The 14,859-nt window shown below is 46.1% G+C and overlaps 1 protein-coding gene across 7 annotated transcripts in view; it reads right to left on the bottom strand.

The window, feature by feature from the left end:
* sei (seizure) overlaps positions 1 to 14,859 on the bottom strand; it is a 1,036,232-nt gene that overhangs the window by 62,885 nt on the left and 958,488 nt on the right. For 5 of the 7 annotated variants that reach the window (XM_069310832.1, XM_069310834.1, XM_069310833.1 and 2 more), the window contains one exon: positions 10,716 to 10,857. The exons of the other annotated variants lie outside the window; for them this stretch is intronic. In XM_069310832.1, coding sequence (XP_069166933.1) covers positions 10,716 to 10,857 — 142 coding nt within the window. The remainder of the gene's footprint in view (positions 1 to 10,715; positions 10,858 to 14,859) is intronic. 7 annotated transcript variants of the gene reach the window in all.

The raw sequence follows: 14,859 nt of genomic DNA, 5'->3' as shown, positions 1-14,859 counted from the left end.
CCCTGAGGTTCAGCTTTCGAAAGTTGCTTGGTAGTTTTCGGCGCCAGTTAGCAGTATCCTACATGGGATTCCCTGAGCATGAGTTCCGTCTCAGGACCCTGGGAAACCCCTAGGGGGCACGTGCGTCCAGTGGATGCCCCCAGAGTCCCCCCCCCCCCCCCATCGCTTCGTGCGAGTTTAAAGGAGTGGTGTTCTCTTCCCCCCCCCTCCTGAGTACGAGTTTGATTTAGTGTCTGCCCCCTCCTCGGGTTCGGTTCAGTGTTCCCCCGGGTGCATCGGTTCCATCATTTCAGAGGTTTTCGGCTTCCTGCATCCAACTGTCTGCGGCACTAATGACTTACCTCCTGCATGACCTGGATTATGCTTCGGCGATGGATCCGTCGTCTTTTGGGTTTGGGACTTCGTTCCCTTTCTGGGTCCGATACGAGGTTCTGGAGTCGTCCTGGCTAGCAGACTGTCCTGCGTTTGCTTTGGAGGCTTGCCATTCTTTCTGTCGTTCCTGCATGCCAGAGTGGCGCAAGGCTTTGACGGTGGTTCAGGTTTTCCTGGGGGGGTGGCAACCTTGTGCACTTCAATGAGTGTTTGTTTGCTCCTGCCCTTCCCCGGGATGTTGGCATTCTGCAGCTCCAGGTGCAGGTTCCCTGGCTTTCGGCTATGTAGGTTACTGAGGACTTGTGCGCCCGGGGCCTCTTGGCTTTGGCCTAGTGTTTCTTTTCCCTCCTGGAGCTGTCTTCAGACTGGCTTGGGGATGATGTGGGGAAGCTTGGGGGCCACTCTTGGGTCTGGTGCCTTGGGCTCTGTGGCTCACTAGTCGGCTGCCTTGTTGAAGTTTTTTACGCCAATCTTGCGGGATGCGGTTCCCTGTTTTATGCTTCCCGGTTCACGTGTCAGCAGGCGATGCTTGCCTCCTCTCTGGAATCGGCCTGGGCTCTGGCTCTTAGGGAGTTTTTGCCTTTTTGTCCTCTGCTTTTTGCAGCTTCGGCTGTGGCACAGTATATTCAGGCTGCTTCGGCCAGTTGTCATCTTATATCTGACTTGTAGGTTCTCTAGGGATACGGGGGGGCCTTCCCAGAGGGGTCGTGCCAGAGCTCAGGGTTCCACTTGTCATGGTAGGTCACAGGTGCCGGTTTAAAGTTCGGCTCCGCCTTCGGACGCGCCTTTGTCTGGTTGGCACGGTGTTTGCTTTGTGCGATGTTCAGGGTCTTGTATGGGGCGCCGGCCCTTTCGCGGTTCGCCCCATTGACACGGCTATTGGGGGGGGGGAGGCTTATGCTGTTCACTCACGCATGGTCCCACGATTTGTGGGCGTTTCAGTGTGTTTCCTTAGACCTGCAGTGGCGTTGGGTATCCCTTCTTCCTTCGGGCAGTTCAGGGCTAGCGAGGCAGGCCTCTTTCCCTGCGCTCTATTAAGTTGTCTTGGAGTGGGTTCGTTTGGGCATCGTTGAAATGACGATGTTCCTCAGGTGGGTTTCCCGTCTGTTCCCAGTCCCGAAACAGGACTGTGCGGACCTGCAGTTCATTCTGGACTTGTCTGGTCTGAATCCCTGGGATCATTGTCCCTCCTTTCGGATGACTATGCTGTCCCACGTTCAGCTCATATTGGAGCCGATTCTTGGATGGTATCCCTGGACCTCTGGGACGCATATTGGCACGTCCCGATTCATCCGGGGTTCAGGGACTGGCTCGGTTTTGTTGTGGGGTATCAAGGTTACCACTTTCGTTGTCTCCTGTTCGGGTTGAATCTGGTACCTTGTGTATTAAGACGCCTTACCCAGGTCATCATTACCTATCCGCGTCTCTTAGGTGTTCGGGTGTTCACCTACCTCGACAACTGGTTGGTTTGGGATCCCAGCCGGTCCTGTTGTCTGCTAGCCAGGGATTTGGTTCTTTCCCAGCTTGCTGGGTTTAGGTTCTTGGTGAACTGGAGGAAGTCCCATCTGGTTCCCTCCTAGGTTTGGACATGACTGGGTCTTGTGTGGGACTCTCGGACTGCTTCCTTGTCTCCTCATCCGAAGTCTCTCCTGTGGCTGCGATCTTGCTTGCATCTGTTTCTGGGGGGGCTCCTGGGTCACCTGGCGGTTGCTCGAGGATTTGTGTGGGAGCCTGAACTTTGCGATGAAGGTCTAGCCGCCGGGTCGGGTTTGGCTCGGTCGGCTGTTCTGGTTACTTCGGGGACGTCTCTGCCTCTCTCGCGATCTCTGGGTTCGACCTCTGGGGACCTTGCGCCAGCCAGGGATGGTGGGATCTGTCCTTCTGTCGAGCCCACAGCACGGTGCGGGAGTTCACAGCGGTGTGGTTTGCTTTTCGGAGGGTTTGGGTCACTCGCAGCTCGACGATCCAGCTCCAATCGAACTGCTCCCCGGTGGTTCATTGCCTGAACTGAGGGGGTTCGATGCAGTCCTTGGCTCTTTGGCGCTGGGCGCTTCGGGTGACTCATCTGCCAAGTTCTCAGGGTTTGGCTCTCCTGGCGGTTCACGTGTGGGAAGTGTCCAACATCTTGGCCAGCAGGCTGTTTCGTTTCGTTCCCCTGTCTACGGAATGGATGATTGACGCCGACTCCTCCTGTTGGCTCTGCCATTGTTCGGGCGCACCGAGGTGGTCCTCTTCACGTCGGCGTGGTCGTTGCGCCTTTTCCAGTATGTGGTGCCCTTCTCCAATTGTGAGGCAGTTGGGGTCGATGCCTTTTGGCAGGACTGGTCGAGGTGGGGATGCCTGTACCTCTTTCCTCTGGTTCAGCTGTTGCTCCAGGTCCTGACTCACTTGGAGACTTACAAGGGGAGAGTTGTCCTCTTGGAAAACTCGTGGTGGCCGGCCCAGCCATAGTTTCAGGTGCTGCTTGCCCGGTGTCTGAACCCGGAGGATTTCCCGTGGCTCCGCTTCTTCCAGCAGATCGGACCAGAGTTTAATGTGGCTGGTTCGGTCTTCTCCTCAAGTCTTTGCGTACGGTGTTTTTGACTCAAGTTTATCATCATCTCTATGATGATTAGGTGGCTTTCTTGTTAAGTGTGCCACCTGCGGGCTTCGTTTCAGCAGCAGTATGAAGTTTCCCGACGGTCCTTCCGATTCTTTTTGCATCTTTGTCGTTGTGCTTCGCTTTCTGTTTGAGTGGTGTTGTCCTTTCTCTCTTGGTTATTCCAAGGCCGTCATCTTATGCCTACTGGGAAGCCTACTTATGCCTACCTATGGCGACTGGGAAAGGCGCCGCGGCCACGCCAACGCGAAGAGGTCCACCTCGGGGCGCCGAACGTCTGACATTAGCATATCAGCCTAGTGAACTTTGGGGAGATTCCGGGTCTCACCCAGAAAACGCGGAAAATGGTGGTTTTCTGGGCGGAGCCTCTTTGGCTCCCCGGTGCTTACTAGGCTGATATGCTAATGTCAGACTTTGGCATCAGTCATGTGTATGGAGTTCTGTGGGCCTACCGGGGACCACGAGCCAGAACCTGGCCCCCTCAGAGAGGCATGAGGAGCAATGGCCTATAAAAACCCCTGTGTGGTTGAAAGCATTCTATGTCTGCCATCGACCGGGTCAGGCACCCAGAAAGATAAGCATCCCAAAACAAACCCCTATTCTGGTGAAATTATTGCTACCAAAAACTTAACAAGTGGATAGAACTCCCCTAAAATAAACGACTATCCACCCATCAGTTCTAAAGGTGATGCTAGAGGCTGAGGTCGTATGCTCTAGTTCCGGTGGTTGTTGCAGCACTGTACCTAGAGTGTGGTGACAGTCTTCTAGGTGGTACGTGAGCCGGGAGTGATTCTCCAGTACTCGGGTTGCATGTACCTAGGGTTTCCTTCCCTAGGTGCCCTGTAAGTACTGCGCTTGGGGCTTAGGGTTACCTTCCACAAGTTCCTTGGGTTCTGTCCCTGCTAGGCCATTTACTGCTTGGTTTTCAGCAATCTTTGTGTGCTAGGATGTTCTGTCTCCCTTGTTCGCCTTGGGGTATGGGGCAGTTTGCACTGGTAGGGGCGCAGGATACTGCACAGCTTGTTTTTACCAATCATGGCGGCCGGCTCTTCTGCCTGGGTACATTGTCCTCTTGCGAGGTTTTCTTTTTCTTTTTGTTTGTCTGCCTGGTGGGGGGGGGGGGTCTGCCTTGGTTCTTGCCCCCTGTGTACTCTTCCTTCTTCCGGTGGTTTCCCCTGCAAGGTCCTCGTCAGTGTACACGTCCCGGGGGTTCAGCTCTTAAAAAGTTGTTTGGTATTTGTGGGCGCCGGTTAGCAGTACCCTGCCTAGGATTACCTGGGCATAAGTCCCTGTAGGTAAATGCTCAGGACCCTGGGAAACACCAAGGGGGCGCATGGGTCCGGTGGATGTGGCCCCGGAGTCCCCCCCTCGCTTTGTGTGAGTTCGAGGGTTGCTCTGTTCCCTTGTCTCTGGGTGACTCGCTGTTTTGCCTGTGTCTGCTGCCTGTGGGGTCGGTGGCATCTTCGGCCCGGAGCCCTGCGAGTTTTGTTGCTTGTTTGTGGCTCGATTACTCTGTCTTATGCAGACTATGCGGGTGCAGGCAGTGCGATCGTTGCAAGTCGAGTTTCGGTGGTGCAACACGCTAGGTCGTTTGCTCCCTGGGAGTCCCAGGGTTGCCCCGTTTTGGTTGGTGTGACGAGGCTTAGGAATGTTGGGTGCTACGTTTTTTTTCTCTCCACGCCCCTTTCTCTTTCCCCTTTTATGGTCCCCCCCCCCCCCTCCCCTTCCTGCATCTGGATCCTTCCCATTTGTGGGTTCGGGGTTGGGGTGGGGCTTCACTGATCTTGAGACTTAGGCGGTCTAGGGGATTTCCTCCTTCAGGGGTAGCAACGGAGGTATTCAAGCCTGTTCCTACAACCATGTTGTATGAGTCTGCCAGTGGGCTCCCTTCTTTAGTACTTGTCTGGTTGCACTCTCCGGTTGCTCCAGGCTTTTTCCTGTCAGGCTGGGGCTTTGGGGGAATGGTTCGGCCCTGGGACCTGCCTAGTGGGTTCCCGGGGTTGGTGACGGGCTGACGTTTGGACCCCACCTGGGTTTTTCTACCCTCTGGGCGAGGCTTGCAGTTACGAGGAGTGGAGTATTTTCTCCCCCCCTCTGTACATGTTTTTGGGAGTCGGCTCCTCCCCGGGATTGGTTCCTTGTCCCTTGGATCCGTTGAGTCCATCCTGTCGGTGGGTCAGTTTCTCCACCCTTCTTCTAGGGACGGGCTTTCGCAGTCATGTTTCCCCTCTTCTCGGGGATCTGCATAACTTTTGGTCTTGGGTGTGACTTTCGTGCCTTCGTGCTTTACGCTTGCTACTTTGTTCTAGAAGGATCGGGAAGGTTTTGATTCTTCCCGTATTCTTGGAATGTCTGTCATCTTCTGGTCCTTTCTGGGGCTTGTTGATCCTTCTCCAAGCTTCTCAGTTTTTGGTCCCGTTTCGTTCTTTTGTGTTTGTCTCTTCTCTCCGTGCACTGTCCTGCGCTGCACAGGGTTGCCAGATTGGGCTCCTTGTAGCCCAAATGGGAAGCTGTGCTATGTTTCTTTTCAACTACGGTTGGCGGGTGCCCTGTATACTCTCATATGGGATTCGGTCATTAACAACACTATTTTGTCTAATTTTCTAGTCACATTCGTGGTTTTTTCTTCAGCTCGTGACTTCTGGCGACCCACATCTGGCATCCCTGCTGTGCATGCACCGTGGTTGTTTGTTTTGATATGGGCGGTGTGCACATGTGCTGGGGTTTTGCGTCCCTTTTCTCTCGGGTGCTTCGCCTCTCGCTCTTCTTAATTCTCCAGTCCATGCCCCGTAGCTCCTGGAGGCATTCTGGATTGCTGCTATGGGGAGGACGCTGGGTTTTCCCTGCGTATGGGTGTGGGGGCTCCTCCTCCTCCTCTGCCCTACTCTTCTCCTACATGTGCTGCTCTGCCTTCTTCCACTGGCGGTGCTCCCGGAATCATCTCGGCTACGTTGTGTCGTGCCACATTCATGCCTACATTCTGCAGGAGAGTTTATGCAGTCAGGCATCTCTTTCGGCCAGGTGCTGGTTCATGGTTTTGGGATACGTATATATGGACATAAACACAGGTGACTGCAGCAGGCCTATTGGGCAATACGAGGCAGCTCGTATTATACCCATCTAGTCCTACTCTTATGCATCTCCAGTCCATGCTTGAGTCCAGATAGGGGCCCTACCTCCACCAGGTTACAAGGTACAATGGTGAGGGAATATGTTATGGGGCAAGTGTTCCTATCTGGATGTTTTGAGATGACGTTTTGCTGCAGCTTTCATGCTGTGGGTGTGTGCTGGGGATTGGTTGTGGATTTTTGTTTGTCCTTTCCGTGCTTCCTGGGGCCTTACTTGTTCTTCTGGGTTAATAGTTGCAAGGGGGGTCATGGCCCTGTTTTTCTTAGTCTTCTCTGGATCACTCTTTCCTTGCACATTTTGCAGCGCCTGGCTTAGCCCTTCTATATACATTGGATTCTCTGTACGGTACTTGCCTAGTTGTCCTTACCTAGTTGTGTTTGCGGGAGTTGAGCTCTGACTTTTTGGTCCCGCTTCTCACCTATCATTCGCTCACGTGCAGGTTCCTGGGCCTGCTGGGCTCTATCATATCTGCACTTGAAGCTGTGTATGGTGTCATCCCCCACCACATTGCTTATTCATGTGTTTCGCTTGTCTACTACTCTGACACTGCAATACTTCTTTCCCATGTCTCTTCGGCTCATTTGGGCTCTCATTCCACCAGTGTCCCCTGGTGCATATGACCCTGGCATCCCGTAGTCGGTCTTTCTCTACCTTTTCCCTTCTTTTGGGAATCTTAAATGTGGTGATCATCTCCTCTTAGCTCGTACTTCTTGGTTCAGGTACTGGTCTAGTGGCATACCTTTGCACCTTTTTTCCTTTTCGTCTTGTGTTGGGATGTGTCACACAACTGTGTTGGCGTGGCTCAATGGGGCATGACCAGCGGCTCTGTGTGTTGTTGGTCATGTCCCTTTCATTCCCATTTTGCTACTTGCCTTTGTTCCTCGTCTTCCTTCTACGCTCGTCTCTGGTCGTTGGTGCTGGGGCTTTTCTTGTGTCTTTCCGTTTTTTCATTTTATCCTACACATGGTTGTGTGTTTTGTTTGTGTCTTTTGGCTCTCCTAGTGCCAGGTTTGGGTTCCTATTTTCCTCGCTTAGCCGGCCTACTGGCATGTTCCCTTCCCTATGGTTTCCCCTAGAATTGCGTGTCGGGACTGTCGTCTCCGATCTCCTGGCGAGATCGCGGGCAGTGGGATGTTTTTCTGTACAGCGGACATTCTATCTCCTCCTTTGCCGGCTTGGGTTTCCAGCTCTGCTGGCTCCATGGTTGCACCAGAGATCTTCCCATGGCTTCGCCTCTTCTTAGGCTTGATTGGCACAGGGTGTGGAAGGTTCGGTTCTGCCTTGAGTTTTTCACCTTCTGTTGGAGGTTGGGTGTCTTTGTTGATGGTGTCCCACCTGCATGCTACTTCTTGGCGGAAGTGTGGGGTTTTTGGCCGTCCTCCCTTTTCCTTCTGTCCCTTCTTCGGTAGCTGTGTTTGCTGGCGTGGTCTTGTCCTCTTGTGGAGGTTTGGGCCCGTCATCTTGCCCCATACTGTCCCCTCGTATCGTGCGGTGCCGCTTCAGCTTGCTTTCAGTATTGATGTTACTTCTACCCCGTTTTGCAAGCTGTCTCGTGCGTTGTTTCACCTCCGGCCTGCTAGTGCGCCGCCTGAGTTGTCCTGGTCATGGGACAGAGTGCTATTTTCTTTCTTCTCCTTGGTTTGCTGTGGTCCCTTCAGTTCGGGATTGTTCTCCAAGGCTCCTTTTGTTGACATTGACCTCTGGGGGTCGGGTTGGGGAGCTTCATGCTCTTCTTGGGCGCAGGGGTTTTTCCTCTTTCGGTCTTCGTGTTGGCTTTGTACGTCTGCAGCCATTTCCTTCTTTTCTGGGGAAGAATGAGACTTTTGCTTTCTGGAGGGGTCCCTGGGTTTTTGATGCTTGGTTGGTTGGGCCGGGGGTGCATCATGTTTTGTATCCGTTGGCGGCTCTTTGCTGTTTTTGCGCACCACGACTTCCGTGTTCGGGGACATGCATTGGGTTGATCTGGTTTCCCTGTTCGCAGGTGCGGGTCTCCCAGGTCGTCCGCAGAGTTCTTCAGGCTAGTCAGCCAACGGTCTATCTATCCCCGTGCCCATGACGTTCGTAAGTTCACTGCTCTTGCTGTCGTCTTTGGCACCATGTCCTGGGCTGACATTCAGGCACGGGGCTTTTGGCGGTCGAACAAGGTCCTGGCTGCTCATTACCTCGTGCATGTCCCAGGACCTCGTCGGACCTGGGTCATTTTGGGTCGGCGGTTGTAGCCAACTGTCTCGACTTCGCATTGTGGAAAGAGCAACAACCACCTCTCGAGTAAGTCCTTAAGTTTTTCCTCTGTGGGTAGTTAGCTCCAGGGAGAGAAAGGGGCTCCCCCCAGGAAACCAGCTTTGAATGTAATTAAACACCATTTTCTGGGTGAGACCCGGAGGCTCCCCGGCATCCCTTCCTCCCCCCAGTCGTCATTTTTTCGTGTATTTTAATATCCAACCTCAGAACTGACAGATGGATAGCCGGTGTGAGGGGGTTTGGGACACCCCCTTCCCCATCTCAGGGAGGGGGGAGCTGCACAGACAGCGGCGCGGCGACATGTGACATTATGATCGTTTGCTCGTTTCTTTTAGGGGAGTTCTATCCACTTCTTCAGCTTTTAGTAGCAATAATTTCACCAGAATAGGGGTTTGTTTTGGGATGCTTACCTTTCGGGTGCCTGACCCGGTCGATGGCAGACATAGAATGCTTTCAACCACACAAGGGTTTCTATAGGCCACTGCTCCCCATGCCTCTGTGAGGGGGTCAGGTTCTGGCTCGTGGTCCCCGGTAGGCCCACAGAACTCCATACACATGACTGATGCCAAAGTTTGACATCAGCACATCAGCCTAGTAAACTCCGGGGAGCCTTCGGGTCTCGCCCAGAAAATGGCGTTTCATTACATTCAGCGCTGGTTTTTTGCCAGACTTCCCCGCCCTATTGTGGCCAAAATATGTTACCTACTATTTTTTTTTTTTACTTTTTTCCTGTGATTAGGGAATACAAATGAACACTTTTATAAGACGAAAGATTTTTTTTTTTTTGTTTTTTTTTTTTTTTTTGCGCCTGGCGGTGTTGCAGGCCAAAAAGCCCTTAGCGATTTAAGGGTTAATCAAACATATCAGGTAAGATGAAAAGGTACATTGTAGCAAAATGTATTTCAACATTTAACTACAATATAAACTGACAGAGGTGATTACACTGGTGAAGATATATGTCTTAAGTACTAATATTGGGGAAGTTGGTAGTACAAGATACATTGTAAGTTTCAAGCACAAGGTAGGAAACTACGAGGATGAAATTAGGTAAGTTTTGGTTTTACTTTTGAATAACGCACAGGTCAGACAATTTTTAATGCATTAGGGAGGGAGTTCCATAGACTGTGTCCTTTTATTTGCAAGGAGTGTTTGCACTTGTTTAGTTTGACTTTGGGGATATCAAAAATATATTTATTTCTGGTGTTGTGCTCATGGGATCTATTACACTTATCAATAAAAAGATTCAGATCAAGATTAGCATTTAGTGACAAAATTTTGTACATGTAAATAGCACATGAGAATGTGTGGAGTGAGTGAATGTTTAGCATGTTAAGGGACTTAAACAGAGGGCTGTGTGTTGTCTAAAGACAAAGTTTGTTATAGTCTCTTGGAAGTTATAATCATTACTATTTAGAGGCAGAAAAAAATTGAAGCAATCAATAATTTTAAATGGAAGGGCTGTAGCTTCCAAAAAAAACCCACCAGGCAGATTATGTCTCTATGGAAAAATGTGATGCTGTGTAAAAGTTCATCATCGAAAAGAAGCTGTCACTTTAATTTAAATTATCACTGTGGGATGGAGCTACTGCCTCTCTGCCATTATGAGAAGAAGTCATTGTATGAAGACAGGTAACTAGGAAGCATTACTAAAAGAATTACTGCCAGTAAAAAAGAGCTAGACTTGTTAAAAAAGCCACATGTAACAAATATGAACAATTTGGAATTGCAAATTTAACTAAAACATTAAGAGAGCAACACTGGCAGTAAAATAACATAACAAATAAAAATAAAAATCACTTATAAATTGTCATCAAGACTTCAGCTTAATAAACGATTGAGCTTCAAGCTCACAACGAGGGTCCACAGTTTGAGACCCATACGCTTAGGTGAATAGAATAAAATTATTTAAATTGGCCAAGATTCTAGATACTAGTATGATATTGCCAAGACACTGTAAAATTGTAGACAAAAATAAAAATCGTCTCATGGCTTGCCTCAAATTTTAAAAACAAATGTAGAATTATATATTTATGATCTTACGAACAGAATGCTTTATTTAAAGTCTACCACAATACTAATGTCTTCTCTTGATATTATTAACAAATTTTGCAAATGTTAACTTTCTTTTGTAAATACTGTACAGAACTTAATTTTTTAAATATTATTCTTTCTTTGTTCCCTTTTAAATTAATATGAATATTTAACCACTAGGGTAAGAAATGAGGTTTTAAGTAAAAAGCTATGCAACTAATACATGCAGAATACTTACAATGAAAAGAGAAAAAAATCACACAAAAAAATAAATCTCTATAAACAAAAATTATAAACAATCACAAACAGATGTAGAAAAGCCTAAATGATTTGTAGCCACTACCTGGTGAGGGCATCGAGGCGCAAGTTGACCTCTGTGACCTCGCGGGCCTGGTTGTGGGCGGTACTAGACTGACTCTCGACGGGTAAGGTCAGACTGGAGTGACGGGCATGGAGTCGTCTCTCAGGACTGGCATTACCTGCAACTACCAGGCCATACGAGGTCATTCAAATAAAAGGAGTAATTAAAGGGTGCAAGTATACAGGTGCTGCACAAGGTCAGATTTTTTTTAGTAGTAATACCAAGAAAAAGTAAAAGGCATACTGGCTATCAATCTATTTCCAACATAACCTAACTTTAATACAGAACTGTAGCTGCCCTAATTCTTAAGCAACAAGGCAGCTTAAGGTTCAGGATTAGTATTGCAGCTCAGAGTTCAATATCAATATATTATATATATATATATATATATATATATATTATATATATATATTATTATATATATATATATATATATATATATATATATATATATATATATATATATATATATATATATATATATATATATATATATATATATATATATATATATACACACACATATATATACATATACACACATATACATATACATATATATGTCGTACCTAGTAGCCAGAACACACTTCTCAGCCTACTATGCAAGGCCCAATTTGCCTAATAGGCCAAGTTTTCATGAATTAATTGTTTTTCGACTACCTAACCTACCTAACCTAACCTAACTTTTTCGGCTATCTAACCTAACCCAACCTAACCTATAAAGATAGGTTAGGTTAGGTAGGGTTGGTTAGGTTAGGTAGGGTTGGTTAGGTTCGGTCATATATCTACGTTAATTTTAACTCCAATAAAAAAAAAATTACCTCATACATAATGAAATGGGTAGCTTTATCATTTCATAGGAAAAAAATTGAGAAAATTTATTAATTTAGGAAAACTTGGCTTATTGGGCAAATCGGGCCTTGCATAGTAGGCCGAGAAGTGCATTCTGGCTACTAGGTACGACATATATACATATATACATATACATATATACATATACATATATACATATACACATATACATATATACACATATATACATATACACATAAACATATATTATATATATATATATATATATATATATATATATATATATATATATATATATATATATATATATATATATATATATATATATATATATATATATATTAGTATATTTTGGTAGCAGTCTTTCCTGTAGACATATATTATTAAATATGACCGAAAAAGTAAGATTAATAATTCTAACACGAATTTTCTCAATCTTTCGTACATTATGCTTCACTGTTGGAGGTAAATCAAAAATCACTTCTCCAAAATTCATTTTTATTTCTAGTCTGACGCGACACGGGCGCGTTTCGTAAAACTTATTACATTTTCAAAGACTTCACAAATACACAACTGATTAGAACTTACGTATCTCTGATTTTATATCTACATTTGAGTGAGGTGGGAGGGGTGATGTGGCATTAACACAAGACAGAACAAGAGGGGATATTAATAGGGTATTAAAAGTATCAACACAAGACAGAACAGAAACAATGGGTATTGAATAGAAGTGTTTGTAGAAAGCCTATTGGTCCATATTTCTTGATGCTTCTATATTGGAGCGGAGTCTTGAGGTGGGTAGAATATAGTTGTGCAATAATTGGCTGTTGATTGCTGGTGTTGACTTCTTGATGTGTAGTGCCTCGCAAACGTCAAGCCGCCTGCTATCGCTGTATCTATCGATGATTTCTGTGTTGTTTACTAGGATTTCTCTGGCGATGGTTTGGTTATGGGAAGAGATTATATGTTCCTTAATGGAGCCCTGTTGCTTATGCATCGTTAAACGCCTAGAAAGAGATGTTGTTGTCTTGCCTATATACTGGGTTTTTTGGAGCTTACAGTCCCCAAGTGGGCATTTGAAGGCATAGACGACGTTAGTCTCTTTTAAAGCGTTCTGTTTTGTGTCTGGAGAGTTTCTCATGAGTAGGCTGGCCGTTTTTCTGGTTTTATAGTAAATCGTCAGTTGTATCTTCTGATTTTTGTCTGTAGGGATAACGTTTCTTTTAACAATATCTTTCAGGACCCTTTCCTCCGTTTTATGAGCTGTGGAAAAGAAGTTCCTGTAAAATAGTCTAATAGGGGGTATAGGTGTTGTGTTAGTTGTCTTCAGAGGTTGCATGGCTTTTCACTTTCCTTCTTATGATGTCTTCGATGAAACCATTGGAGAAGCCGTTATTGACTAGGACCTGCCTTACCCTACAGAGTTCTTCGTCGACTTGCTTCCATTCTGAGCTGTGGCTGAGAGCACGGTCGACGTATGCGTTAACAACACTCCTCTTGTACCTGTCAGGGCAGTCGCTGTTGGCATTTAGGCACATTCCTATGCTCGTTTCCTTAGTGTAGACTGCAGTGTGGAAACCTCCGCTCTTTTCCATGACTGTTACATCTAGAAAGGGCAGCTTCCCATCCTTTTCCATCTCGTAAGTGAAACGCAGCACGGAACTCTGCTCAAATGCCTCCTTCAGCTCCTGCAGATGTCTGACATCAGGTACCTGTGTAAAAATGTCTTCAACATACCTGCAGTATATGGCCGGTTTCAAGTTCATGTCGACTAAGACTTTTTGCTCGATGGTCCCCATGTAGAAGTTTGCAAACAGGACACCTAGGGAAGAACCCATGGCGACCCGATCTACTTGCTTATACATGTGCCCATCCGGGCTCAAGAAGGGTGCCTCTTTAGTACAAGCTTGGAGTAGTTTCCTTAGAATATTTTCTGGTATGTCAAGAGGAGTACAGGCTGGATCACAATACACTCTGTCGCCTATCATCCCGATTGTCTAATCCACAGGTACGTTGGTGAACAGTGATTCTATGTCCAATGAGGCTCTTATCCCTGTGGCCCGTGTGCCCCGCAGTAAGTCAACAAATTCCTTTGGAGACTTCAGGCTGAAGACACAAGGGACATAAGGAGCCAGCAGGCCGTTGAGTCGCTTCGCCAGTCTGTACGTGGGTGTGGGTATCTGGCTAATGATTGGACAAAGCAGAACGCTTTAAAAGAGACCAACGTCGTCTATGCCTTCAAATGCCCTCTTGGGGACTGTAAGCTCCAAAAAACCCAGTATATAGGCAAGACAACAACATCTCTTTCTAGGCGTTTAACGATGCATAAGCAACAGGGCTCCATTAAGGAACATATCTCTTCCCACAACCAAACCATCGCCAGAGAAATCCTAGTAAACAACACAGAAATCATCGATAGACACAGCGATAGCAGGCGGCTTGACGTTTGCGAGGCACTACACATTAAGAAGTCAACACCAGCAATCAACAGCCAATTAATGAACAACTATATTCTACCCACCTCAAGACTCCGCTCCAATATAGAAGCATCAAGAAATATGGACCAATAGGCTTTCTACAATCACTTCCATTCAATACCCATTGTTTCGTGTTCTGTCTTGTGTTGATGAATTTAATACCCTATTAATACCACCTCACCCCATCCACCTCACTCAAATGTAGATATAAACAAATCGGAGATGTGTAAGTTCTATTCAGTTGTGTATGTGTAAACTAAAGTCTTTGAAAATGTAATAAGTTTTACGAAACGCGCTCAAGTGTCGCGTCAGATTAGAAATAAAAATGAATTTTGGAGAATTGATTTTTGAATTACCACCAACAGTGAAAAGAAATGTACGAAAGATTGAGAAAACTTGTGTTAGAATTATTAATCTTACTGTTTCGGTCATATTTAATAATATGTATATATATATATATATATATATATATATATATATATATATATATATATATATATATATATATATATATATACATACATATAAATATATATATATATATATATATATATATATATATACATATAAATATATATATATATATATATACATATAAATATATATATATATATATACATATAAATATATATATATATATACATATAAATATATATATATATATATATATATATATATATATATATATATATATATACATATAAATATATATGTCGTACCTAATAGCCAGAACGCACTTCTCAGCCTACTATTCAAGGCCCGATTTGCCTAATAAGCCAAGTTTTCATGAATTATTGTTTTTTCGTCTACCTAACCTACCTAACCTAACCTAACCT

The sequence above is a fragment of the Procambarus clarkii genome, chromosome 68, assembly GCF_040958095.1.
Source record: "Procambarus clarkii isolate CNS0578487 chromosome 68, FALCON_Pclarkii_2.0, whole genome shotgun sequence".
Classification (NCBI taxonomy): domain Eukaryota; kingdom Metazoa; phylum Arthropoda; class Malacostraca; order Decapoda; family Cambaridae; genus Procambarus; species Procambarus clarkii.
Note: the sequence above shows the minus strand (reverse complement) of the source record. Positions and strands in the feature narration are given on the sequence as shown.